General features: G+C 44.2%; 4 protein-coding genes across 7 annotated transcripts in view; 3 read left to right on the forward strand and 1 right to left on the reverse strand.

Moving 5' to 3' along the window:
* Window positions 1-5,619, forward strand: part of wnk4a (WNK lysine deficient protein kinase 4a) — a 32,949-nt gene extending 27,330 nt beyond the window's left edge. For 3 of the 4 annotated variants that reach the window (XM_068304877.1, XM_068304880.1, XM_068304879.1), the window contains 6 exons: window positions 96-895; window positions 1,141-1,228; window positions 2,408-3,014; window positions 3,614-3,819; window positions 3,916-4,010; window positions 4,106-5,619. In XM_068304877.1, coding sequence (XP_068160978.1) covers window positions 96-895; window positions 1,141-1,228; window positions 2,408-3,014; window positions 3,614-3,819; window positions 3,916-4,010; window positions 4,106-4,150 — 1,841 coding nt within the window. In that variant the 3' untranslated portion in view covers window positions 4,151-5,619. Of the gene's footprint in view, window positions 1-95; window positions 896-1,140; window positions 1,229-2,407; window positions 3,015-3,613; window positions 3,820-3,915; window positions 4,011-4,101 lie in introns of all 4 variants that reach the window. The other variant, XM_068304878.1, reaches the window with a different exon arrangement.
* On the reverse strand, window positions 5,620-7,020 carry coa3a (cytochrome C oxidase assembly factor 3a). Its single transcript, XM_068304882.1, has 2 exons — window positions 6,676-7,020; window positions 5,620-6,156 (listed from the first exon to the last, which is right to left on the reverse strand). The coding sequence occupies exons 1-2, from the start codon at window positions 6,869-6,871 to the stop codon at window positions 6,053-6,055; spliced, it is 300 nt and encodes a 99-aa protein (XP_068160983.1). The 5' UTR covers window positions 6,872-7,020; the 3' UTR covers window positions 5,620-6,052.
* Window positions 7,021-7,198: 178 nt separating this feature from the next.
* Window positions 7,199-10,822, forward strand: cntd1 (cyclin N-terminal domain containing 1). Its single transcript, XM_068304881.1, has 7 exons — window positions 7,199-7,436; window positions 8,057-8,132; window positions 8,214-8,385; window positions 8,488-8,650; window positions 8,734-8,878; window positions 9,138-9,234; window positions 9,415-10,822. The coding sequence occupies exons 1-7, from the start codon at window positions 7,274-7,276 to the stop codon at window positions 9,517-9,519; spliced, it is 921 nt and encodes a 306-aa protein (XP_068160982.1). The 5' UTR covers window positions 7,199-7,273; the 3' UTR covers window positions 9,520-10,822.
* A 3,429-nt stretch (window positions 10,823-14,251) lies between these two features.
* The window catches only part of tanc2b (tetratricopeptide repeat, ankyrin repeat and coiled-coil containing 2b), a 104,044-nt gene continuing 93,203 nt past the window's right edge, over window positions 14,252-25,092 (forward strand). Inside the window, exon 1 of the mRNA XM_068306310.1 lies at window positions 14,252-14,338. The gene's annotated coding sequence lies outside the window, so the exon portion shown is untranslated. The remainder of the gene's footprint in view (window positions 14,339-25,092) is intronic.

Below are 25,092 nucleotides of genomic sequence, written 5' to 3' on the forward strand. Positions count from 1 at the left end.
CTTTGAGTTTGTTCACAAAACATTTATTTATTCTTTTATTTATTCACATTTATTTATTTACAAGACAAAAAACTCTTTTATTCTTTGTCTTCTAGGGTCGCCCCTCCATTATCAGCACTACCCCCACCATCCTGCCTCCCTCCTGCCCCACCACAGCTATCACTTACCCTACATGGGCCACAGTCACTTCCCCTTCCCGTATCCGGGCTCCCCGGGTTCCCCCAAACCGGCCCACCACCCTCCCCTCACCCGTGTTGCGAGCAACCCCACTTTTCCTTCCATTCCCTCCCCAGCCCCCGGCTCCCCGAGACCCCTGAATGAAACCCCGAGCCCTGGCAGCAACGAGAGCATCGCCATGTCTCCGCCCGCCACTCCGCATCCCGGCGTGTGGCCCCCCCACACGCAGCCCCTCTTTTCTCTCGCTAACGTCATCTCCATGGCCATGAGCATGGCTCAGTCTTTTATCCCCCCCACCCAAGGAATGCCCTCCTTCCCAGGCTTTCACCCCCAGCTGCCCGCTCACATGGCCCCACAATCCGGTTACTACCCGCAGCATTACCCATCCTCACCAGCAGAGGTCCCTTACCCCCCGGCACAGAACCTCTACCCCAGCCCTGAAAGCATCCATCAGATGGACGGCTTCCCCCCCAGCAGTCACCCCCACTGGTCGCATCCCGTCTCTCCCCCCTCCGTGCCATCCACGCCTCCGCTGGTTCCTCAGGAGCCTTCGCAGCCGGGAGGACTCTCCAGCCCCTCCATCCTGACCCAGGAGGACGACGGTCTCCATGGTTACCAACCCCAAGATGCGACGGAGGCTGATGTCAGATCAGAAGTCTCCAGTCCCAACTCTTCCTCAGATCTTTCCCCGTCACTTCCAGAAAGCACAGAAAGCACTGTGAGTCCCCGAAAATGTGTTCCCCGCAGCATCTAAAGGAGAAGAAACCCCCAAAAAAATCCACAAATTTTGAAGAATTTATTCATCATTTAAGACATTTTGGCAAAAATGTAGATTTATGATGATGTTTAGACACTATTTGAATCATCTAAAACGTGTGACACCCGATAGAACGTCGTGTACTCAACGTGGAACCGATCCGGCCGTGACTCCTGACTCTGACGCCGTTTGTGTTTCCCATGCAGTTATCGTCCCTCAGCCCTCCTTTGTACCCCCCCGTACCCGAGATGAACGCCCGCTGCCCCAAACCGCAACCTCCTTCCACCGTCACTGGTAAGAAACTCTCAGTGCATGCTCTCACATCTTAAAACAGGGGGGGTGGGTGGTGGGGGGGGGGGCGAAGTGTTTCTCCTGCGTCTCTGGATCGTAAACACCTCATGCCGTTCTGTGTTATTAGTCAGGAGAGCTGGAAAATTACATACGGGATGACGTTCATGTTTGCACCACAAACAAATGCACAAACATGCTTTGCACATACACCCCCCTCCCTTACCTACCTACCTCCATCTACCCCCACCTCTGCTTATGCTATGATGTAAAATAAACAAATAAAACAAAATACAGACCTGGTGTCTTTTTACACCGGATTTACCTTTTTTTCAGTCGTCTCTCTCTCTCTCTCCTCCGTTTCCTTGGCGACATTATCATCCATTAGCGGTGCCTCTTGGAGCCGTTGCGTAACCGCCGTGGCTTGGATATAATGTTCCATTTGAAACAAACACAAAATGTAGGTGTGATCGCAGCACTACCCACCGCCTGGACCAATCAGAGAGCGTCGGCACTCATTACAGGCCTCTCCTCCCGTATCCACACCTGTTAGTATTTATACCTTCCTCAGAAGCCCGCCTGCAAACAGAGGCCTTCTGTCTCAGTTGGCACAAACTGGCACACGTTCTGTTCTGCGTGTTTGGGCTGTAAGGACGCTCAGTGGGCGAACCGGGCCACTGCAGGTCCGGCTTGTGCGAGGACGTGCGGCTGCTGGCGTCACTATTTTATGCTGGTAAACCCCTGTGAGACAAACCATTTGCTCCCAGTAACATAACGCAGATACTCTCTCACATATGGATGTAATCCCTCTCTGGCTTAGGTGCTCCCGATCCACCCTTTCCCTCCCCTATGTAGACGCTTATATGTACAAATGCCTTTAAAATGATTTGCACATGCAAATGCAAATTCATGACAGACGTGCACATCAGAAGGAAAACGCACATCAACATAATCCGAGAATAGCGATTTAAGAACTGTTGACCTGACTTAACGTCGACTTCATTGATCCTCACAAAGGAAGGGCTTTGAGGAAATGTGGAATGTGGAAAATCAGAAAGTGCTGCGCTGCCCACAGAGAGGAACATTCTCGCTGAAGGCATAAACAATTAAAACAGGGATTGATGTTGATGATTCTGCTCCGAATCTATTTAAGAACACTAAACACGTTCCCTCCTCGTGTTACAGAAGTCCAGCTCGCACCAGTGACTGTTGGGAGGTTCCAGGTCACACCCAGTATGGACATCCCTGTGCTCCCAGTGCCGGGAGACGCCGCCGCCGCCGCTCCCAAGCCGTCAAACGGCGTCAGCGAGGCGTCAGAGAGCAGCACGGAGGAGCAGGCCGAGTCCGAGACCAGCCTGGCCACCTCCCTCACCATGTCCCCCCCTCACCTGCTTCCCCACAGAGGATCGACGGGGCTCCTCCAGGAAGTGGAGGTACAGGTGGGATGGAGCGGGAACCAGGAGCCACAGCGGAGTAGAGGAGAGGAGGATGAGGAAGAGGAGGAAGAGGAGGAGGAGACTGTCGGAGAACGACAGCGGCTAAAGAAGAGGAGCCGGAGGAGAGCGCACAGCTTGAGCCTGATGGGGACGTCTGCGGACAGCGGGTTGTCCGTGACGGCCGCCGAGGGGGAGGGTAGGATGTGGGACGGGGCGGCGGGAAGCCCGCAGTACAGCAACGCCCTTCATCACTTATGGATGATGACTTACAGCCGCAGCGCCCCCTATCTGAGCAGCGACGACTCGGACAGCGACGACGAAGACATGGTGGAGGAGCTTCAGGAGCTCCGAGAGAAGTAAGGACACCGACGGAGACGCTCACATGACAGGAAATAGATTCCACTCAGGATCAGATCTGAAAATGTTTCACATGAATATAAATGAAAAATTATTTTCAGTTACTTTTATGAAGCTGCTGTCTTCACATTACTAGTTCTGAAGCAGCAGAGAACATCCCAAAGATAAAAACGTTCTAAATACAGTATTTTCTGCACTATAAGGCGCACTGGACTATAAGGCGCACCTTCAATGAATGAAAAAAAATTCATATATGAAATTTATAATGGATGATAAGGAGCATCGGATTATGAGGCGCATCTAATTATAAGGCAAACCTTCAATGAATGGATTATTTTAAAACTGTTTTGACCAGAATAGCATTATAAGGCGCATAGAATTAAAAAACTACTGTAGTGGCTTCTGTTGCGTTATGCATCCACTAGATTGAGCTGCGCTAAAGGGATTGCTTTCACGACTGCGGCCTATTAAAAAACTTTTTCTTTTATTAAAGGCGCACTGGATTATAAGGCGCGCTGTAGGTTTTTGAGAAAATTAAAGGCTTTTTGAGACTTTTTCACCTGATTCTGATTTTTTTTTTTTTTTGTCTCTTCTCAAGACACCTGACCGAGGTCCAGGCCCTCCAGGCTGCTCAGAAGAGAGAAATCGAGGACTTGTACGAGAAGATGGGGAAGGTTCCCCCCGCAGGCATCGTCTCTCCCGCTGCTATGCTGTCCAGTCGACAGCGCCGCCTCTCCAAAGGCAACGGCTTCCCCCCGTCCCGCAGGAACAGCCTTCAGAGGCTGGACATCCTGCCGCTCCAGGGTGAGCTGGAATCCACCTCACAAGTCAGAAAGTGGTCGTCTGTTATCAGTTCATGTGTGACAAATGTGTGTAAATGTGTTTTTTTTCCCCTCCCAGGTATCATTCGGAGGAACTCCCTCGGTGGCAGCAGCAGCGGCTCCCAGGATAAACCAAACAAAGGTGTCACTTTTTCCACTGACATTAGTAGAATGGTGAGTCAAGTTCCTGCATTAACACGCTTATCCCAGTTCAGTTAGACACAAAGACGCTTTATTCTCAACTGTTTCCTCTCATTTCCCCCAGTAAGAAACCTTCAGCCAATCGTGCTGTATATCCGGACTACCTCATCTGAAGCGCAACTGCAGCGATCGAACCCGTCCAGGAGGTGGATCGCAATCAGCAGGTTGCTTCGCTCAGCCGTCTTGTTTTTTGTTTTTTTTTACCTCAACACGCATAGAAACTGTCGTCAATGAACCTGGATTCACACGAGGAGCCGAAACTGTTCCGACAGATTGGCGACTCGAGCACAGAATCGGTTTTTTCGTGCAGAGTTCATTTTCCAGATTGGAAAGTTCCGAATGAAAACGTCAAAGGTCTTTTTCTCAGACGCAGTCAAGCGACGGTACCAAGTGCTGCAGTAGCATGTAACACGACTTTGACCAAGACGGACGACGGTCGTTCTCCTGCTCGATGTTGGGAGATCAGTCCGAGCACAGAAACGTGGAACAAACGCAAAGCTCTGATGCGCAGCTGACATTCACACATTAGCAATACAGTTCAAATCACTTGCTGTAGTTTTTTTTTTCAGTACCTGCTGATCACACAGTGAATGCACCGTTTTAGAAGAGACAGCATGCATTTTCCAGAATCCTGACTTTTTTTTTTGTTTCAAATGATTTTTCCAATTATTATGCATAAAATGCAAAAAGGAGAGTTGGGCTCCATCGATGTGTGCATGGTGAGATTTTAATGGTTCAGAAGGAAAAAGGTTGGACTGTTAGGACTGATGGTGAACGACTCCCTGGACCAGAAAGAATCTGGATCTTCAGTAAATGTTCTTAGGATGTTAGCGCTGATGCTACACTTTAGCTGATTTGAACTCTTCTCCTCTTATCGACTAGTTCTGAAGGATCCACTTAGGCTTTAGACTACTGTTTCCTGTTGATTGTACATGTGTACATAGAAGCGTGCATTTATAGATCATGTTTACAAGTCATGACTAAATGAAAACTTTAAAGTTTCGCTTGAGCAAAAATCTGATTTTGTCGCTTGTTCCATGGATCAAGCATCGTGTGCACTTTAGTCACTTGTACTTTAGTTCTCAATCATGCAATACTCGCTGGTTTAACTTCACTCCAAGAAGAACCGATGTAATTCTTGTCACTTTTCCACCAGGGAGGTTGAGAATATTCCCTGACTTTTACGCTTGATCATGATTTCCAGTCAGCTTGCAGTGAAGGTGATCTCCCCTCCCACAGGCTGATGTAGGTACCCTGTCGTGGGACGTAGAGCAATCAGTCCAAGCTGTGAATGTGTAGCTGTTGCCTTATATGAAATGTTCACAACACACTGAATTTTACCCACAGTGGAACTAAAGATTTTCCAAAGTTCGTTCTATATTCAAAGATGTTCCATTTCAAAATGTTGAATGTAAAATAATTTGTATTTGCTTTCTGAAGCTGCTGCTGTTCTGCCATGCTGAATCTGTGCCTTTCCCCATTTTGATGTCTTATTTTATACTTTTACTCCAAAGATTTGGTAGCAAGATCAGACTCCATATATTAAATTTGGATAAAAATAAATAGAGTTGTAAATACCGCAGGTTGTTTGACATCTTTACTGCTTCACCCAGTGTTTTTATCTCCAGCAAACATTGTTCCACAGACATGTTAAAAACAATTGCATGCAGAAGATTCATATTAGATATATCACTTTATCAACATAAATATATGTCATTAGGTTCATATGCATGTCATTTCAATGCTACTGCCATTCTGGCTAGTTGTAATCTGGTCATGGTAAGGTCAACGGATTCGCCTTTTTTCACTGATAGAAATGTTATCAAAGGAAAGATCACTTTAGTTTACTGAGCAGCAGAGCCACAGATCACTCATCCCGCACAAACCAAAGTCCACAGCTGCCACTCCAGCGACCACTGATGGAATACAAATCAGTGGGATCAGCATCCACAGTAGTCCATTATTAAGTGCATGAAAGACAAATAGTCCAACAACAGGCAGGAGGGTCATGCGTCTCAGTTGGCACCCGTCTTTGGTCCCAGCATTCTAGCTCGCTTGGCCTCCTCATCTATTTCATCGATGAGCCGCTCTTGGGCGACTGAGTAAAACGTGTAGCCGTCTAGCAGGGCAGGAAGTGGTCAAGGCAAATGATTATAAGTGGAACAAAAGAAACAAACACAAGTAAGAATTGCACTAGAAATTGGCCGAAAACTAATGCAGCCTGCAGCTGATTTACTCCTGAAAGATAATGTAGTTTCTAGAAATAGTGATTAAATAGTATAAATTTATAATAGTGATCAAAAAATACATTTAAATAAGTCCAGAATTAATAGAACTGTATGTGGATAACTTGTAATATCAACGCAGAAACAAATGCAATGCTAACCATAGATGAGCTAAGTGTCATGTTAGCATTAAGTAGATTAGAAGCCATGAAATCTTTAGGCTAACATTCTCCAGTACCCAGTTGAAGAATCGTACAGACAGTAAAGGTTTAAACGTAACATGTGACAACATGAAATAAACTGGGTTTTGCGTTATCTAACAAAAAGTATCTCTGTGGTAACTTTAGCATGCTAAGCTAACTAACATACGTAATTCACCTTGCGGATGAAGCTAGTGCGCTAGACAAGGATACAGATTCCCATAACGATTGCTCCAATGGCGAGTCCTGTCACAATATTTCGCCCGCGTAGCTTCTGTGTCTTCTTCTTCCATTGTTGAAGCTCTACCTGTCGGATGAAATGCATCTGTTCATGAGAAAGACCCTCTTTTTCCGGGTCTATTCTGGTGGCAAAGCGAGCGTTGGACTCCTTAGGAACCTTGTCAGCCATTGCTTGCGGTCACTTCGGGAGGTGAAAGGTTATTACCGCAACGAACCTGCGCACAGCTGAGTTTCAAAAGGACTGTTAGGTTGGAGACACCGCTAGAAGCCCATCCACTTGTTGTCAGATCTGCGCTGAGCGCCACGAGCGCCGTCAAATGCTCGCGAACGAGACTAGAATGTGCACCTTTCAAATGAGTCCCCGTTGCAAAAACTGGTTCCTACCATGAGACGTTAAACCGGTTCTACCGAAAACCAGCGGAAATAGCGCCATCTTCCGCAAAATATCAGCTTCAGACACGGTTTATTTTTATTTTTTCAACTTAGTTTCAAAAAGAAAACACACATATCTGATTACAAACTTGGTGGATTGTAAATGTAACATCCAAGGAAGTGAGTACAGTCAGTGTAAATGGCGAGAAATTTTCTTCGTTCTTCAAGCCAAAGTTTGAAGTTCAGGAAAGCTTGTTCCGATCTGCTCGCAGATATTTTAATTAATCTCAACAATGAAAACAAAGATCACCTCAACAATTTATCAGAATGCAGTGGAAACTTCAAAGATGAAAGAATAATTGGTAAGCAAGGTTTTCTATACAATGTATCGCTCAGACCACAAACTGGCTGTTTGTAAGTAGCTTGTTTTGAAAATGTATGACGTCAGAACACATCGACAATCTATTGTTTGTAATCTGTGATTTTATGTCGTTAAAAACACGCATCGATCAATTTAAAATTAAATTTTAAATTTTACATTTTAAATTTTAATTTTCTTGTGTCTGACACACACAGCTGTGTTAATCATTACAGCTCGATTAGCAGCTGTTCCCTGTTTTTATTATCATTTTAAGTTTCTTTATAATGGAAACTGCACAATTCTGTACCATCTTTAAAGTGACTGGTCAATTGTAATATTTTCTAATAATAAAAATAGTCACTACATCTTCATATGACCATCCAGAGAAGTATTTATACGTGGTAATTTGTAGGTTTTTTGTTTTTTTTTCATTGCCAGAATTTCCAGTTAGTATGATTGCTTATATAAATTGAGATGCCATTATTTAATTGCATTGATCCCATTTTGCAGAATAAGATAGATTTGTGTGCCCAGACACATATAATGCCTTACCAGCTCCATTCTTCATGCATTTAATTTGCTGTAACATCCAACATCCTGCATTCCTCTCTGATGTAACAGAATACATCCTCCTGATGGCCAAAGAACTGGCTCTTGATTTACTGACTGGTTACCAGGCCATTGAATTACTTCAAAGGTGAGAGAAAGAAGCAAATTTGCCTCTCCCTACAGCACCAAGAATTTGCTACACCATCATGTACACAATTATCTCTCCCAGGTTCATGGTGAAGCACCTCTCGGATTTGTTGGCGATGCAAACGCCTCAAGATGTCGCCGCCGATCCACCGTTGGGTCAGGTGGATGACGTATTTGAGAAGTTCAAGGAGAAATTTCCCCTTGTCATATTTTCTTGTCTGCAACTTGCAAGCAAAATGTCTTTGCACAGTGAAGTAAGTTCTCTAATGCAAAAATTAATACCTGCGATGACCGTGTGATTAAAAAATGGATGTAAAGTTTACTCCTATCATTTTTCTTTTCAAATATCTTTCTAGATTATCAACAACGACACTGCTGTACAATTCCTGCATTCAGTCGGCTTTAGTGTCTCCAAGCAGACTCTCCTGGAATCAGAGCTGATGGTCTTAAAAGGCCTTGAATTCAGACTAAATGTCCCAAACCCACTGACTTATGTGGAAACTCTTTTGGAGGTTTTTGGTATGACATACTCTACAGATCTACTAATATCAAGAAAGCCCAGTCCCGGTCCAGATGTACTGACTCTGATCCAACTTTTGCAGGACATAACGAACCGTCCATCGCTGTGGATCGGCTCCACCGTCTCTGCTGCCACGTTCTCCAGTTTGTCAGCCTGCAGAGAACGGCCATCTATGACTCCTTGTTGGTGACGACAACTCAGTGTGTCAACCCGTCTAGAGAACAGAGGTAACATTTAGTGAAATCATTCATCGTGGGATCACATTTGTTATCGCCACAGTTGTTGTTGCCTAGGAAGACCATGAATTGACTTTTTAGTGGTGTTATTGATCTGTAGGCCACTAGAGGGCAGCAGAGAGCAGCTCAGCCTTGCCTTATGGCTCAGGCCTGTGAGAATATCTGTTCAACATGGTGCTGGACATATAGAATAATTTCTAAATGTTTATCATATTTGCTATACAGTTGGGTTTCTTTCTTGTATTGACAGAGAGAAGTTTGTGACGGTGACTGAAGACTACATGCTTCTTGGTGTTGGAGTAATCGCTGTGGCTTCATTCATTCTCTATGGCAGAAAATGGGAGCAGGTGAAGCAAACGGTTTATTTTCTGCTCTATATAGATGTATATTGTATGTACATCTGTGTTCAGAGCCTTAATGTCACCCACTAGCAACAAGCTGTAAAATTAAAAAAAAACGAAACTAAAATCAGTTTATGTTGTATCAGACGGTTTATGTTGATCCCAGCTTTATTTTCTGCTTTGCAGGTTGTAGAGGAACTGAGTCACATCACAGGAATCTCCAGCAGGAGCATCACAGACTTTGCTCACGTGACGTTAAACCACATCGTTAGAAAGCCGGTTCTCCCGTAGTCCCGACCGGAACCCGAGACGCAGCTGTTTACTCCTACTGTATGGTTAAGGTTGTTGTCTGTTAAATGCAACACATATGTTCCTAAATGATATGGATTAAAACAAAGCGCCATCTGTTCCTCAGACACCTCATGTAATGACTGAGCCCGTCACTATAGAGTTGTGTGTTCAGACGAACCTCCGGTCTCAGATCCGTTTCACGAGTTTATGAAGACGGGATCTGCATCCTCCAGCTCTCTGGTGTGTGTGTGTGTGTGTGGGGGGGTGCTAATTAGTGCCATAGGTCAAGGCAATTGCTTCCACATATCAAAGCAATGGCTGATTGGTCAATATATTTATAGAGGTCGTTATTCAGCTGCAGCTCTCGAGAGCTAACAGTTTAGAGCTCTGGATTCATGTCTGACCGGATCCCAGCGGACACCTCCACGCTGAACGTAACCTCTCATTAGAAAGTCATTCCCTCCCGATTCTGCGGTCGGGGTCAGTCTAGATTCTGTGCAGCAGTTTGCCAAATGATTTAAGTAAAAGCGAATGCCTGAGGTTGTATCGTTACCCGGGTAACGGGCAAGGGAGGTGTCACCTGTGAAGCTCAGGAGAGCAATAACCAGAAGGTCAATACTGCAACCGCTTCTCAGAGATTACACAGTTCACCGATGCTCGCCTCAAACAGGAGGAAGTGGGACATAAATGTCGCCATTATGTAAAGCAAATTTCTTTATTTTGTCCATCGGGTCTCAGCTCACCTGTACCTGTCCTGTCATCATCCAATCAGACGCTTGTGACCGACGGGAAGACGTCCAGAGTCTCATCTTCATCTACGGAATCTATGATTTCCTGGATGTTTGTTTTGTGGCAGAGATGTTTCATCTTGTTCTCTCCTTTTTGTGTTGGCTTCCTGGGGGGGGGGGGGTAGGGGGGAAGGGATCCGTTTGATACCTCGACCCCTCACATGCTCAGGCCTGCTCTCCTGCTCTGATGCGGCCATGTTCCCTGTTTGACTTGGAGAAGGAGACGAACCCAAAAGAAACGGGAGTCGCAGTGAAAACAGGGAGGATGTATGAAAAGTAAGCAGCTCCAAAAAAACTCCCCCAAAAAAACCTTTAAACAAGCACCGAGTAATGAGGACTCTGGACGGTCGTGTTCTGGACCTGCAGAGCAAAATATCCCCTCAATAACTGACATCTGGACCCCCGGGGGGGGGCTTTTCCTCTGTGGGGAATCTTTGAAGTCGTTGCCAGCTCTGCAGTCAAGCTCTGGGTTCCACTAAAGGGGAGACATTGAACCTTTATTCCAGACAAAGCACTTTCCCTCTGAGCTTGGGGGGGGTGTGTGTGTGTGTGGAGGAGTGGGGTGGGGAGGTATCTGGAGGTGGGGAGAATAAAGGTTCTGGAGTGCATCTTGAAAGAAACAAAGAGGATTGTCGACTCCTGCCTCAATGTCAGCCGGTGGATCTTCTAATACTGAATGGCGCAAATCGACAGGTGTGAAGTAATCCCACACCAGAGGGAGGGGTGGCGGTGTGTGTGTGTGATTGGGGCGGAGGGGGGGGGGGGGTAACCTGTCAGGGTAAGGCGTCTCGTTGCATCAAGGAACCTTTCAACTGTGAGTTTTATTATAATTTATTCAACATTGAAAACAAGAATAAATATAGTGTCAAAGTGGATTATTAAATTACAGTGAGAAAAATTACTTAAATGTGTGGAGATGTAGTTTTAAATTGAATTCATACATGCCCCCCCCCCCCCAAAAAAAAGCATTCATGAAAATCAGTTGATTTTATAATGGAGAGGAAAACATTTTGTTGACTCGACCTTTAGACGGATCGATGATAAGGCTGCCCCCCCCCCACCACACACACACATTTATGACACCTGTCTGTGTTGTATTTTATTCCAGTTTCGCTCTGATGAAGTCCTTATATGGACGTCCTGTTAAATCACAAATGACCAATCAGCTCTTGCAGGATATGCCCCTCCAAAAAATACCTGGACAATAAAGTTACATGAATTTGTTCATCCTTTAAAATTGCAGCAGGAAAACTTTGTTTAAAACACTCACCGATAATAATACTTCATGTTTAGTGTGTTGATGGGATTTTCTATTATTAATCTGAGTCTAAAAAGTTACTCAGATTAAAAATGAATGTGGTGGAGCAAAAAGAAGGTGTAGAAAATGAAAAAGTTGTAATAAAGAGGTAAGAAAGGTCTCTCGGATAAAAACTCTGTGCTCTTCTGGTCTGAATTGGGGTGGTTGTGGGGGGGGGGGTGGGGGGGTGGGAGGGTGACATCTGTGCAAGATGAGCTGGACCTTCAGGAGATTAGCAGAAGATCCGGGGCCAGGGTTTATTGAGTCACTTATCCGGCTCCCCACGACGCTTATGATCTCCATTAATCTCACCTCCGATTGCCGCCTGTTCGGGGAACACACACACACACACACACATTGGTTCCATTTTTGTAGGTCCAGACGAAGGGGAAAATAAAAGGGAAGAGCGAGACAGAGGAAGCTCTGGCAGGATTTGATTCAGCGCCGGTGGAAGTGTGTTTGTGTGTGTGAACACCTCTTCCATCACCCTCACAGGAGCCCTGCACCAAAGCCGGTTTCCAGGGCCTCCCTGAAGTATTTCTCATCACTATTTGCAGAGAAGGAACCTCCTTAAAGTACAAATATGCCCTTTGGCGCTTTGTTGTGTTTTCCTACCAAAGGATATATTTGGTTGCATCACTTTACAAACTGAGATGTATGATGTTTACGTCTTAATCCTGGCATGTGTCAAATGTAGCATCAAGGGATTACCCCCACCACCACCACCACCACCTCATCTAGACTGGCTGAGAAGGGTTTACACCGTCGCAGCACACGGAATTAACATATATTACATTATGAACAGTAAATTTACCAAAGGATGGGAACTGAAATATTGATTTAATATCGTTGTGCATGTTTAAAAAAAAAGTTGAAGGACATATACGGACCAAACATAAAAAAGTGGATAAAGACTGAGCAGAATTTTTCATTTAGTGACCCTGAGTCTCTTTATAGATACACAGTACTTCCTGTTAATGAACACCGGTTGTGAAATCAATCACAGGATGATAGAGTAAATAGATTACAGATAATCCCAGTTAATTATGTCATCATTCAGTGGATAATGGGAATTATTGTTTTTAGATTTTAAAAAAAGAACATTTACAATGCAACCATTCCCAACAACCTTCCAAATATATTTTACATTAATTCTGAAATTTATAAGGACCAATTCATCTCAAATCACTCATCTCTTCTTGTTTTCCTCTCCATGTCATTGATTCCAAACAGATCACAAAATCTAGTTTGATTTTCAGAAGATTTCAAATTTCAGTCACGAGTCACCTGACTTGAACTCCACAGAAGAACGGAGATGGTTTCGCATGAAAAATCCAGGAATATTCCAAAAAAAAAAAATACAGATTTTCATCCTCAAGGAATGGGCTAAGATTCATCTGGAACACCATCAGAAGCAGATTTGTGGCTTGGCGTCAGGTCTGCATCAGGAAGTAGCTGCTAAAGGGCCTCTGGAGGTGTTTGTCATTCAGGGATGAATCATTTAAAGATATATTAGAACACTTCTGGAGTTATTTGTGTCATACATGATACAAACTGTATGATTTTTGAACTGGGGGGGGGGGGTGATGATCAGATAGGAAGAACACAAAGGCCCCAAATCTGGATTGTGAGCCCAAACACCTTGAGTTTAATGATGATACATGAAATACATGCATTTAAATGTCAGCTGCGGCTCATTGAGCTTGCATGGCACAGCTGAGCGTTGTGTTTAGTTAACCTTACAGCTAATTTAATGGCTGATGAGCCCGCAATTTTATTGACCGCCTGAGGAACAGATCAACATCACGTCTGGCTCTGGAGAACCTCTTCTCCATTTATCATTTTCCAAATGTCAAAAGCCGCCATGCAGGGGAGAGGGATTGAAGGTTGATTGGCAACGGCCTTGCTTCTATTGAATAATTATGAATGATTTAGGTATTAGTGCCTTCCTTCATAGTAAATAATTCAATCATCCTGCTATCAACCCCCCACTGTGTGTCTGTTCCTGTTTTTCTGGATCTCACTGTAAAAATAAAACATAAATACCGGAATTACAGCCACGATAATAGACAATAATGATAATAAAAAAACACCCTAATCTTATTATGTTTATTTTTGCATGTTGGATTTTATTTTGTTTCCCCTCGTGTCGATCCGTGTTTCGACTAGATTCCGTTTTATTTTGAAAAACCATACCGGAAACCTGATTTGCGGACGCTCCGTCTGACTTGACCAGTGAGAGGCAGGTCAGCGCTCCATGTTGCGGCGCTGCGTGGCACCGATCACGGACGGGCTTTGCCGCACCGACACATGACTGAAGTTGTGGATGGCCCCGACACCTGGCGCGTTTGGCGGCCGAGAGAGAGCCGTCAGTCCGGGCACCGCTACCCGCAACGGGGACGAGCTTTCGCCGGCGTCCACCTCCTCCAGGGTGTCGCTATTCCGTGAACGTCTCCCGCATGCGGACTTACAGTGGCGGCTCTGATCGGTGCGGTTAACGTCAGAGGCGCTCTGCTCCAGCTATTTCGGACCGGTTGGGAGTGTGCGGACTGTTTTCTTTCATTTTCTTTATCTGTTTTGTTTTTTTGCTTTTAATTTTTTTTTATCTATTTATTTATTTATTTATTTTTTGGATCGAGGATCCGATGCGGCAGACGCGGTACCGGAGCAACGGGAACCGAACGGGACGCGCGGATGTGATGCCAGAAAACACAAAGGTTCGAATCTAGAGAAGGTAATCTGTTGTTCTTCTGCAAAAAAAAAAGAAAAAAGAAAAAAAAAAAAAGAAAGAAAATAAAACACTTTCCGCTCCTTCTCAGCTGTTTGCATTCGAAAGTTTCGTTTTATTGCACCTTCAATAAAATGCGGGAGTCGGAGGCGTCGGGCTGCAGCAGCCGATTTCCAACACATGACGCCTTTATCCAAAGCGAAGCCCGGCCAGCCAATAAACCCCCCCAGTAGTGTTTAACGAGATAGACTCAGCCGCCCCTTTGTACACAATCTTTAACTGTTTTTGCAGTATCTATGGGAATGAAGTGTGCATGTTCTTTGACATTAGATGCGTTACAGTCATAATATTCATCTGATTTAAAGCAGAGGCCTTGCAATATCTTACATTCAAATGCATTTAAAGCATCTAGTTGTGCTTTCAGGTGAGCGGACAGGTAACACCTCTCCTGGACCGCCCACCCAAACAACAAGTGAATGGCTTTTATGTGCAGGAAGCTGTTGTTACTTGTTCCATGGCTTCAGGCCAGCACCTACCTCACTCTGCACAGCCTATTATCTGACATCTGGTCCTTCTCCACACAGACTTATGTGCTAATAGTATGTTTCAACAAAGGCTGTTAATCTGTGTAATGCCCGTTGTTTGGAGGGGGAAAACACTTATTTCCCTATGATCATGATTCATTCAGGGTTTAGATGGCGGAAGTCTGCTTGTGATGGGTGAACGTGACCAGACGTGAAAGCCTCGGCGCTTGTTTCAGATGTTTTTGCGGTTAGGATTCAACAAGGTGCATATTTGTCAAATGGAGAAATTGTGTGTGTGTTTTTTTTTTTTCTTCTTCTTTTTTTTAAGGGCATGGCTCTCAGTAGCTTTTACGCCTCTCGAGCCTTGACTTTATAATAACCGGAGAAGGAACTGTGATGAAGCGTTTATCAGGAAAATAGGTCTGCAGATGGGGTTGGGTTTGGGCTTCGGCGCTCATGGTTTTTGTATGAGGCTGGAGACGAACTGCTGCCTCGCTGTACTTTTTTTTTTTTTTTAAAGTTCTCGGCTGTCAGCTCAGCTCGTCACGGATAAAAAGACAGTCATCCTCAAAGCGTTCTCTCATCACATCGCCGACACGGAGGGAGGGGAGCGTTCGCTTCTCTTCCTGACACACATCTGAGTTCACACTATGTGGAGGATTTTTCCATTACCAGATCACCAAGCTGCTCTTCTCCTGGAAGATCAACCTGGTTTTTTTTTGTCTCCCAGCGCTTGACAGGATCCTGTTGTCTTCAGTCACCGACAGGTCAAAGGTCGCCACAAAGAGCTTCTGCTGTTGCTCCTGTTGCCATGGCTTTTTCAGCTGAACATTTGGAAACTCGCATCACCGGCAGTACTAGCCAAATCCTGACTGCAGTCATTATTTGATTAAGTATGACGCCGTTTAAGTGGAATTGTCAGAAATTCAATTCGTACAGATCGTGACATCTCAGTTTTGGATCCCTCCGGTCAATCCCAATTAGAAACGTCTGCTCGAAATCACTAAATCTTATTGATATTCATAATTTGGTTTCAGGAGGTAATCGCCCCGCTGGATGCCTTGGGTTTGGCGTTCCTATTTGTTTTCATGGCATGTATTGATTTATATGAGCCGTGTCCGTTCTCAGATATAGTTGTCATGGCGTTACTGAGGTGTGGACGCGCCTGTTCAAGCAGTAAACGCCTGTTATCAATGTGTGTGTGTGTGTGTGTGTTGTAAAGATGCATCGACTCGTTTTTGTATTTGCATTAGCGTTAGCAATCTACATTCTTTCATTTGATTTTTGACACAGTTTATGACGATTTGGTGAACTGTGACTTGTTTGCTTTTCCAATTTGGAACTGGTTTTGAAGCCCAACCCTGTTTATAAGTTTTACACACTGTTGGATCGTAAAGACTGTCACCTAATCCCAGGGGAGGATCATTCTTTTTCCATTGGTTACCCTCGAAATCAAGAAAATGACCAATCAGGACCAGTCATGACCTTAGAAAAGACAAATTATAGGATGTTGTCTTAAAAATAACATTTAATGCATTGAATTACGGTTATCTCTCTATCTAAATGTCACCAGCAGCTGTTTGCAGACAACTTTCCTTCCACAGCTTGGACTAAATATACATACAGTGCATTTCGCCGTGCTTTATACTCTTTAAAGTGGTTGGAGTTAGTTAACAGACGCTGCAGCAGCGTTTGATCGCCGCTTCAAATATGAACACGTCTGTTGTTTAATGAGGCAGAGCTGCTCTTTTTTTTTTCGTGAGCGTCCATGACCGAGCCAGACGTCTTTGGATGTCGCTCTCTGAATCCTATCGGGTCTGAAAATGTGCAAATGCATTCCGTACAGGAAATAAAGGTGTCGTCCTCCTGGGATGTTTTGATTAATTTCACAGAGTGTTGAGGGAAATGGCGCTCCACATGCAGAATTTAATGAGGGAAAATGCAGTCGAGGAAAACAGGAAAAAGCCTATTGGAAAATTTAATTTTATATGCATATGCGGTCGTATTTGTGTGCTTTGGTATGAATAGCGTCAGATCATCAGTTTCAGGGGAAAAGAAATGCAGTGTAAAGAGGATAGAAATTGATATTCTGCTCATAATTCATTCGCCTGTTGACCAGTAACTCCATTCTCAGCTCCAACAATGGGCATGCTGGTTGTCACGGCTGCAACAGCGTCACTGACGACACAGCGGCTTTAGCATGTTGAAAAACCTGAACAAAGACATTCCCGATAAACTATAAAACACCAGAATTGCCTCATTTGGTGGGAACAACGGTGCACTGAACTCCTATAATGAGGGCCGGGTTCTACCCAAGCGTGGCCCTCGTTTCTCTGTGGCCCTTTGTTTGTGTAATAATGATGCCACGTAGACGTGTTCTAAAGCTCTTCCTCCTTTCTTGCTGGAGCGGAGGTAGGCTCGGCAGTTTCATCTGGGCGGCCGGCTAGCTGTTGCTGCTGACATTTCTGAAATCTTGATGGATAAATTTACATTTCGTACCGATTTGCTCACTAGATGAAGATTTTGCAGTTCAATGGAGTTGCAGTGTAGGGTATACTTCCTCAAAAATATGCATTGATTTGATGTAAAAGCTAAAACCACAAGAATATTGTTGCGGTATTTTGACTATGCCGAGATCTATGACTACAAACCCAGTAAAGGCCGTTGCTGGTGAGGCTGCTTTGTATGTTTGCCTTCCTTTTAAGAAAAAAAACAGAACCTAGCGTAGGATCTGCCGGTAATTGCTTTGGTGTTTTCATCTGCTACATACCAGGGAGGCCGTTGCGATATGCAGACCTGGTAAGGGTTTCATTATAATAAAGTGGGGCGTTGCATCAACATGCATGAGGATCGCGTCTTTGTAGCTTTATGATCTCGTCTATCTATCTTCTAACGCACAGGTAGCCTCACGTGTTAGGTTGGAGCTTGCAGAAACTTTCCCACTTAATGAACCAAAATGCTAACGTGCATGGATGGAACCCTATAACCCAGCAGCTCACTTTGTGGCAGATAATGGTAAAACTTCTTCATCTAGATCACGTGTCAAACTCAAGGCCCGGGGGGCCAAATGTGGCCCGCCACATCATTTTATGTGGCTCGCAAGAAAATAAAAGAGTGTCTATAAGTAAATAATGTATGTCAAAAGTGTGCTTTGACCAAAACTACATTTCCCACAATGCAGTAATTAAGTCCATTTTAACTTTGACAAAAATGTTTCGAACAAAGTTAACGTCCTAACTTGTGTTTGATGTTATTTTTCTTTATTCACTCGTATAGCTTGATCCTTGATTGATGGAGTTCTGTGGATTTAATATCCTGAGAAATTAAAAGGATTTAAGTTATAACATAACAACAAACGATCATATTTTTTTCTGTGCAACTGTAAAGTTTGCAACTTGAATAAGTGATAACTTGTGAATTAATTGTCATTAAGGAGTAGTTACACGTATTTTACATTACATTGAGTTACCTTTAGTTACATTTATTAGTTACATCTGGCCCTTTGAGGACAGCCGTTATGCTGATGTGTCCCTCGGTGAAAATGAGTTTGTGACACCCCTGTTCTAGAGCGATTTCTTATCATCATAACTCACCTTTAAACAGAACTGAACATAGACATCGAATTGAACACGGTGGAAAGTCGCTTTGCTGGAATTGGAGTACAGCTACCAGCTCCGGCGCCTTGTAAACACCTCTCAGAAGAAATTTAGTCGTGCTCTTTTATTTGGCATGCTAATGTGGATCGAGGGAACTATTTAGAACAAAGAAAATGTGGCTGATATCTGAACATGGCCCCAAGACCAGGAGCCTATTGTTGCTGAGGGATGGAAGGGAAGCCGTTTGCACTCGTACGCCAACAGATTGGGCTGATATATTTCATATTGGCAGCTGCTGTTGCGACTGGAGTCTCTGAGCTTATTGCTGCGCTGCAGCTTTAATGAAATCAAACTAATCGCTTCTCTTTGGACAACTGGAACCACGACATCCGTTGCGTGACATTACCTGATTCTGTTACCTGTTAGATAACAGAGTTTGGCTCTGTAGCTCTACCCAATCTGCCCGCCACTCAAACCTTCCTCAGGGGAGAAACAGAAGACCCCCCTGCTCCCTCCCTCCCCAATTCCATCAGCCTATTAGTCGGCTGCTTGAACCGACCCCTGCTGTTGAGGGCACATGAATACATGCATCCGACTGGAGCTAGAACAACAACCACGACACCGACAACCCTCTGCTTTCCAGATGTTGTTGGGGTGGCGACCGGCGACCCCTGTTACCCCTTGCTTTGTCACTACGCCCACCAGGTATTATCTTGTCCTGCTTTGTCCTTTGCACGCTAGAGACATCATCATCATCATCCATGCGTTGCGCTCGTCCTCCCACTTCTCCTCAGCTCCGCTCCACATCTGCTGTCAGCGTTGGCAGATTACCAGGGACTTTGCAATTCCTCATGAAAGCTGTGCGTTTCAACAGAAGACAAATGGGGTTACCCTCGTGTCACCTGCAGAGGGCCCGCACGTCGACACCGCCGCTGCCAAATCTTTTAACGAGATCTGCGCGCTACTGTGAAGTTGTCAGAGAAATACCGGTGCTATGTCATATCTAAATAGCTCCATTGTTCCTCTTGAGTGTGGCGCTCGGTTATCAGTGGCGGATAGGCCTCTTGTCGTTGATGTGAGGCGCCATGAAAGGGTTAAACTCGTTACAATTTGCTCAGGCGTTCCTGTGTCTGTAGGACACAGTGGAGACGTTGTTGTTGGTACAGCAGCTTTGTGTGCTTTAATAGGGTGTGACCATCGAGAGTAGGAGTGCGACAGAAAAAAGACTTTTATGAAATGAAGCGTTGTTTTGAGTCCGTTTCAAACGCTGCCCTTTGCTTGAAGGCATCCGAGGAAATAAGTGGCTGTAAATCACACTTTTTAAGGTGAATAATTTCAGTCCAACCACTGAAGAGGAGTCGGATTCAGCCCTGACTGGCGTTTACTGTCATCTCAGCCAATGAGATCCCGGCTCGCCGTGTGCTTAGACAGATCAAGCTAGATCACGGGTCAGAGTATAGTTCACACAGTTTGCGATCTGTTGACTCTGGTGTGTTTTCAGTCCTCTGTATACGGCGTTCTCTGGTTTTTATCATCATGTTTGTTTTATCAGGTCTTTGCGTTAGCATTTAACCCCTTCATTTCCGGTGAGTCCGCAGGTTTTTAAGGCCTGCTGAGTCGCACGTCCTTGTGCAAACATGATCCGTTTGGTTATGAGCAAAGCACTGTAAGTCCTGGTAGTCTCCAGTTGAAACCCCTCTGTGGTCAGCCCAGGTTACTCTTTTGTTTTCACTTCTAGTATTCCTAAATTTGCATTGAACAGATACATCGTCCCATTGTCAAAGCCAAACGTTTGAGTCAAGTTTTTAAGACTTTTGATTAAATTTTCTTCTTTTTCTTCTAAAACTTCTCTTGAAGTTGACTGTCCGTGAAGCTGCCCTCTTTATTCTTTTCATATTCAGAGCTTCTAATTCACATCATTATAAATTCAATCCCTTTTGATTTTTTTAAAAGTGTTATTGTACTTGGCATCCTTTCCATTAACCTTCATCTATATTCTTGTGAATCATTGTAGTGATCAATTTAAAACTAATCCCAAGATTAAGAATGAAAACAAATTCCATTAGTTGCAGTTGATCTTAATCTGTGTTCCTGGAATCATTTGAGTAAAGGATGTATAAATGTGAAATATGCACGGTGAAGAAAATGCAGATCTTAATGGCAAAATACATGAAAATGAGTTGTTGCTACTCTTCATGTAACCTTTAAGTACGCTCGAATATTTCAGCTGTTCAAGATTAAGTGCTAGCTGACTAAAGCCCTGGGAGGCGTAGCTTCAAGATAGCTCTTTCTAGGCTTGTATGTGGGTATAGCAAAATAAACAGAAATTGAAAGAAGGAGCGCTCTTCCACAGAGGTTGTGCTTGACTAAATATGCTGAATAGACTGTCCACAAACCACACATTTTGATGAAGTGGAGTGGATCGGCCTTTGCTCTGCATGCTGTTAGCAGGAGACCTACAGTGCCATGTGGCGCAGTATGCAGGCTATTTTTAAGACTCCTCTCTGCTAAACTTTTGTGTTTTGCTCCGACCAGGAATGTAAATTTCAAACATGAATTTGTACGCTGTTTTAAAAGATACACCGGGTTAACCTGAGGTTTGATTACCGAGTAGTTCCATCGGTTTGTCCCTTGCAAATGAAAAGTCTCTGCTCTAGTATCATGTGATCTAAACTCCTGGGTGACTCCTAGCTGACTTTAAGTACAAAACACTAAGTTTAAAATACCATTCCAGATGTCCTGTATCTGATGCACTAAAACCATGTGAAGGTTTTTCCAGTTCTCTTACCACACATGAAAGAGTAAATGCTCGTTTTGTATGAGTCCATACGTCGTGGCCACTTTCACAAAGTGGTCTTCTTCAACATTGACTCATTTTTGAAGCAGGGGAGCGGTCGACCGCTCTGCCTCCAGTCACTAGAGTATGTCCTTGTTCATGCATGAGAGTCCTTTGTGTTTGCTGCCTGAACACAGAGTCCTCTCTGAGTCCGTCTAAAAATACCCCATACCACCCCTGCCACCAACTACACACCAAGGGGCAGGAGTAAAGACGGGCTGCATAGGACGGGATGAGTAAATGCGCAATCATGCAGCGTTGAGCGGAACTACATGTGTTTTCCAGCTATAAGTAAACATTTAAGCATAAGGAATTAACTAAATTAGTGATCCAGGCAACTGCTCAGCCTTTGGGATAATGTCTCGTGTCAGTTAGAATTGACAAAAGTGAACTTTTAAATGCCCAATCGGATATAAAGTCTGATGCAGCCCTGTTGTTTGCACAAGATCCCCTCTCTGACTGGCTGATTTGTGCGCAAATCGTTGTATTGTTGTTGAACAATTACAAGTACAAATGGACGAATCGCACAAAAAACTTCCCTCCTTTTCATTCCTCTGCCTGTAATAACATCTCTCAACAGGTCCTATAGATCGAGGCAAGACTTTATTCCTAGTCTTTGCTTGGTAGTCCATCAAATAAAACCTCTGCACTGTTCAGGAAAGCCCTCTTTATGTATTCTTTGTCTGTGGATGGTTTCCCACGTTTGGCAATACACTCCCAGCACTGACCTCAACTTTATCAGACTTATTTTTCAACTTTTCCCATGCTTAGTTTAGTATTTTCTTGCTGTATCACACGCAAATTGGTACCAACACCGGTCACGGGATTATTATTTTTACAACATCTCCATAGTAACAAATCACGATGCATGCTGCATTGTGCCATCCTGACATTCTATCCAACTGCTTGCTTTCCCTGTTGTGTCTAGAAAGTTGCCTGACTCCGTTTCAATGCCACGTTCCCACCCTACTGACACCTGTCAGTATTCTAGTGGAGTATTTACTCCCATGAGTGACTGAAAATTGCTTTTTGCGCTCACGCTGGCATGTGCGTCACAGCCTGCTGACCCATGCTGCAATGTTGAGGTGAGGACTGCATTTTGTATCAGGGATTTTTGCTCTTATCGACGCTTTGCATTTGAACAATGCGTGTTTCCGAAATGCAGCATTTAAAGGAAGGCACGTATGATGCAGCTGCTTGATAGCTAATCTCCCACGACTAAAGAAAAAAACACTGAGTCCTAGCCTTCCCTCAAGGTCAGGGTCAGCCAGTTTCACAGTAGGTGACAGGAAGCCAGAGGGAATGCCATCTCTAAATGCCTAATGAGCCTCTAATTGATATCCAGCTGAAAACCCCACGGTGTGTTAATGCCAGTTCCAAGGAAGGCACATTAGATTCCCTCTTCATTTAGCCAACAAGACATTGGACGCCCCGAAGCATACATTTTTAACATGTAGTCACAGAAGTAATGAGAGCTAATGACAGTCATTTCACAATGTGAGCACAGATGGATAACACAAACACCCACATTTACGCATTGACAGTGTCTCTCCTTTTGTGTTTGTTAGCTCCGGCTCAGAAAGTAGGAGACAACTATCTTGGGCCGAACTCATTAATGTGCTTTTGGTCGGTCATCGTTTTTGTGCCTCCTCCAGCTGTCATTCTTGATCACGATATATAAAGAGAGGCTGGAACACACACGTCATATCTAATTTATATATTAGATGGAGCTGTGGTAATGAGACAGATCTTAAGAAACCATGTCTCATCCTCTGTGCTTTTTAAAGGTCCCAGGCCATCTGCCAGGAAAGTCTTTCAGACGATATTTGTTCCAACCAGCTCAGAATAAAGGACCCAGAGGCAGTCAGAGACAGAGCTGATTCATAAAGGGGGCAGCTCAGGGATTTCATCAATATCTTAAACTTAAGGCAAAGGTCAATGCCAGAGAGTAGTTCAGACCATGAATACAATGTTCCCTAGGAAATGAGCACAACAAACCATCCAGAACAATAAGACAAAGTCTGAATCCTAGAAAACTTTCAGACAGAGAGTACACAACAGCACCGAAATGAATTCCCTTCTCGGTGACCCCTTTGGTTTGTTCAAAAGGGACCAACCCGAGGCGAGACAACACCACCTCAATGCCAGGATTTTCTGTGCTTGTTCTTCAAATACCAGACTTCCTGTTGCTATGGGTAGGTCGCACACGTGAGCATATTGCTACAACATCACACCAATTCGTCAAAGCTGGGGCATTTCATTCAGGCAGACATGTTTACGTGCTGTTGCTACCTCCTGGGGAAGTAGAGGTGGAACCAACTGACACCCCATTACGCATTCATTGTGTGAAAACAGACAGACACTGGAAACACGAGGAAAATGTCCTGTAAAGTGACACTAAAGTTGAGAAACAGACTGGCATGGCTGTTGACCCGGTCCTTTGAAGGATGTGGCGCTTGAATTGAGAATTCAAGGGGAAGACAGGTTAAAATGGAAACAAAGACGAAGGAACAGAAAGTGATCAGGCACAGAATAAGACAAACACTGTGAAAACAAAGATGAAACGGGGACACGTGAAACTAATAGGGCAAAACAGCTGGAAAGACGAGATGAGAAAGAGAAAATCACGGCATGGGGGAATAAACTCTCAAAATAAAACAGGAAATAAGAAATTAAACCCAAAGCCATGACAGTGTTTGCTTAAATGTTCCTGTTCTTCCTGATCAACACTGACTTAGATCAACCTGACGCCCAAAATAACGTTGGCTGTGAAGCGACTGCAGACGTTTCATGCTTCGTCGAAGAGTAGACCGGCAGATGGGACGTGTTCGTTGAAAAAGGTTAGACTTGTTTAAAGTCGATTCGTTTTGCTCAGATAATAGCTTGACACTCGTTATTCAAACCTGTATCTACCAATTGAAGCGCATGCAGCTGCCAGGGTGCTGCTCAGGTGGGCTATTTTTGTAACTGATGATAAATATATTTGAGGTTACTTGCTTGGTAGATGTTGAGGACAATGGGCTTTGCAACTGCTTAGCGTTGGCGGTTGAAAACCTACTTGTTTTGTGGCTGCAGAGTGCTTTTCAGCTTCTTTCTGTTGGTGCCGCAGCACAAGAGGAGGCATTCCTCATTTTTGGGCTGGGATGAAAAGGCATCCGAGCTTTAAAGATACAGAAGCAGGTGAAAAACAGCATGATGTTGGTTTTGGAGAGAAAAGGCTAGACCACTATAATAAAAAAATTATATTAAGGTTGGTGAAGAGAAATGGAACAACAGCAGCACTTACACATCCTTTTTAGAGGAATTGCCTTGTGTCCTCCGAGGAGTGTATCTGTGTACCTAATAGATTAATGTGCTTGGCACGTCACCTCTGCTACATTCATTCCCAATATACTAAAAATGAACAGGTGATACAGGGCACTGTCATTGGAGTACATTTCCTGCAAGGTAAGACTGAGGAGATACTTATACCGTTGCGAAATAAGCAAATTGCTTCTCAGAACATTGCGGAATAGCAGGTGAGGCAGGCACATGACTGAAAGCCAGGGGTGGAAGGTGAAAAATTCAAACTCAATGCAAACACCAGGGAAATTTGCCCTGAAGCGCTTTGAATCTACAAACAGGAGAGCGGTGCAGCGGCAGGTCATGAGGTCTTCAATCTGGATGCATGTCTGCAGAAATGTTTGTAGGATCTTTTCCTCGTCTCTCACCTCCAAGACTCCAGACGGAACCAAGAAAAAAAAGCAACGGAGCAACATTAACACAAACCAAAATACAATTCTGAATTAATCCCTCAGTAAAAAA

The sequence above is a fragment of the Antennarius striatus genome, chromosome 21 (assembly GCF_040054535.1).
Source record: "Antennarius striatus isolate MH-2024 chromosome 21, ASM4005453v1, whole genome shotgun sequence".
NCBI classification, from domain to species: domain Eukaryota; kingdom Metazoa; phylum Chordata; class Actinopteri; order Lophiiformes; family Antennariidae; genus Antennarius; species Antennarius striatus.

Excerpts from the sequence above, each read along its gene's own strand:
- coa3a (XM_068304882.1), bottom strand. The coding sequence starts at position 6,871 with ATGGCTGACAAGGTTCCTAAGGAGTCCAACGCTCGCTTTGCCACCAGA. Across the intron at positions 6,157-6,675 it reads AGCAATCGTTATGGGAATCT|ACGGCTACACGTTTTACTCA; the intron begins GTATCCTTGTCT and ends CTGCCCTGCTAG.
- cntd1 (XM_068304881.1), top strand. The coding sequence starts at position 7,274 with ATGGCGAGAAATTTTCTTCGTTCTTCAAGCCAAAGTTTGAAGTTCAGG. Across the intron at positions 8,651-8,733 it reads AACTCTTTTGGAGGTTTTTG|GACATAACGAACCGTCCATC; the intron begins GTATGACATACT and ends CAACTTTTGCAG. Across the intron at positions 9,235-9,414 it reads ATGGCAGAAAATGGGAGCAG|GTTGTAGAGGAACTGAGTCA; the intron begins GTGAAGCAAACG and ends TCTGCTTTGCAG.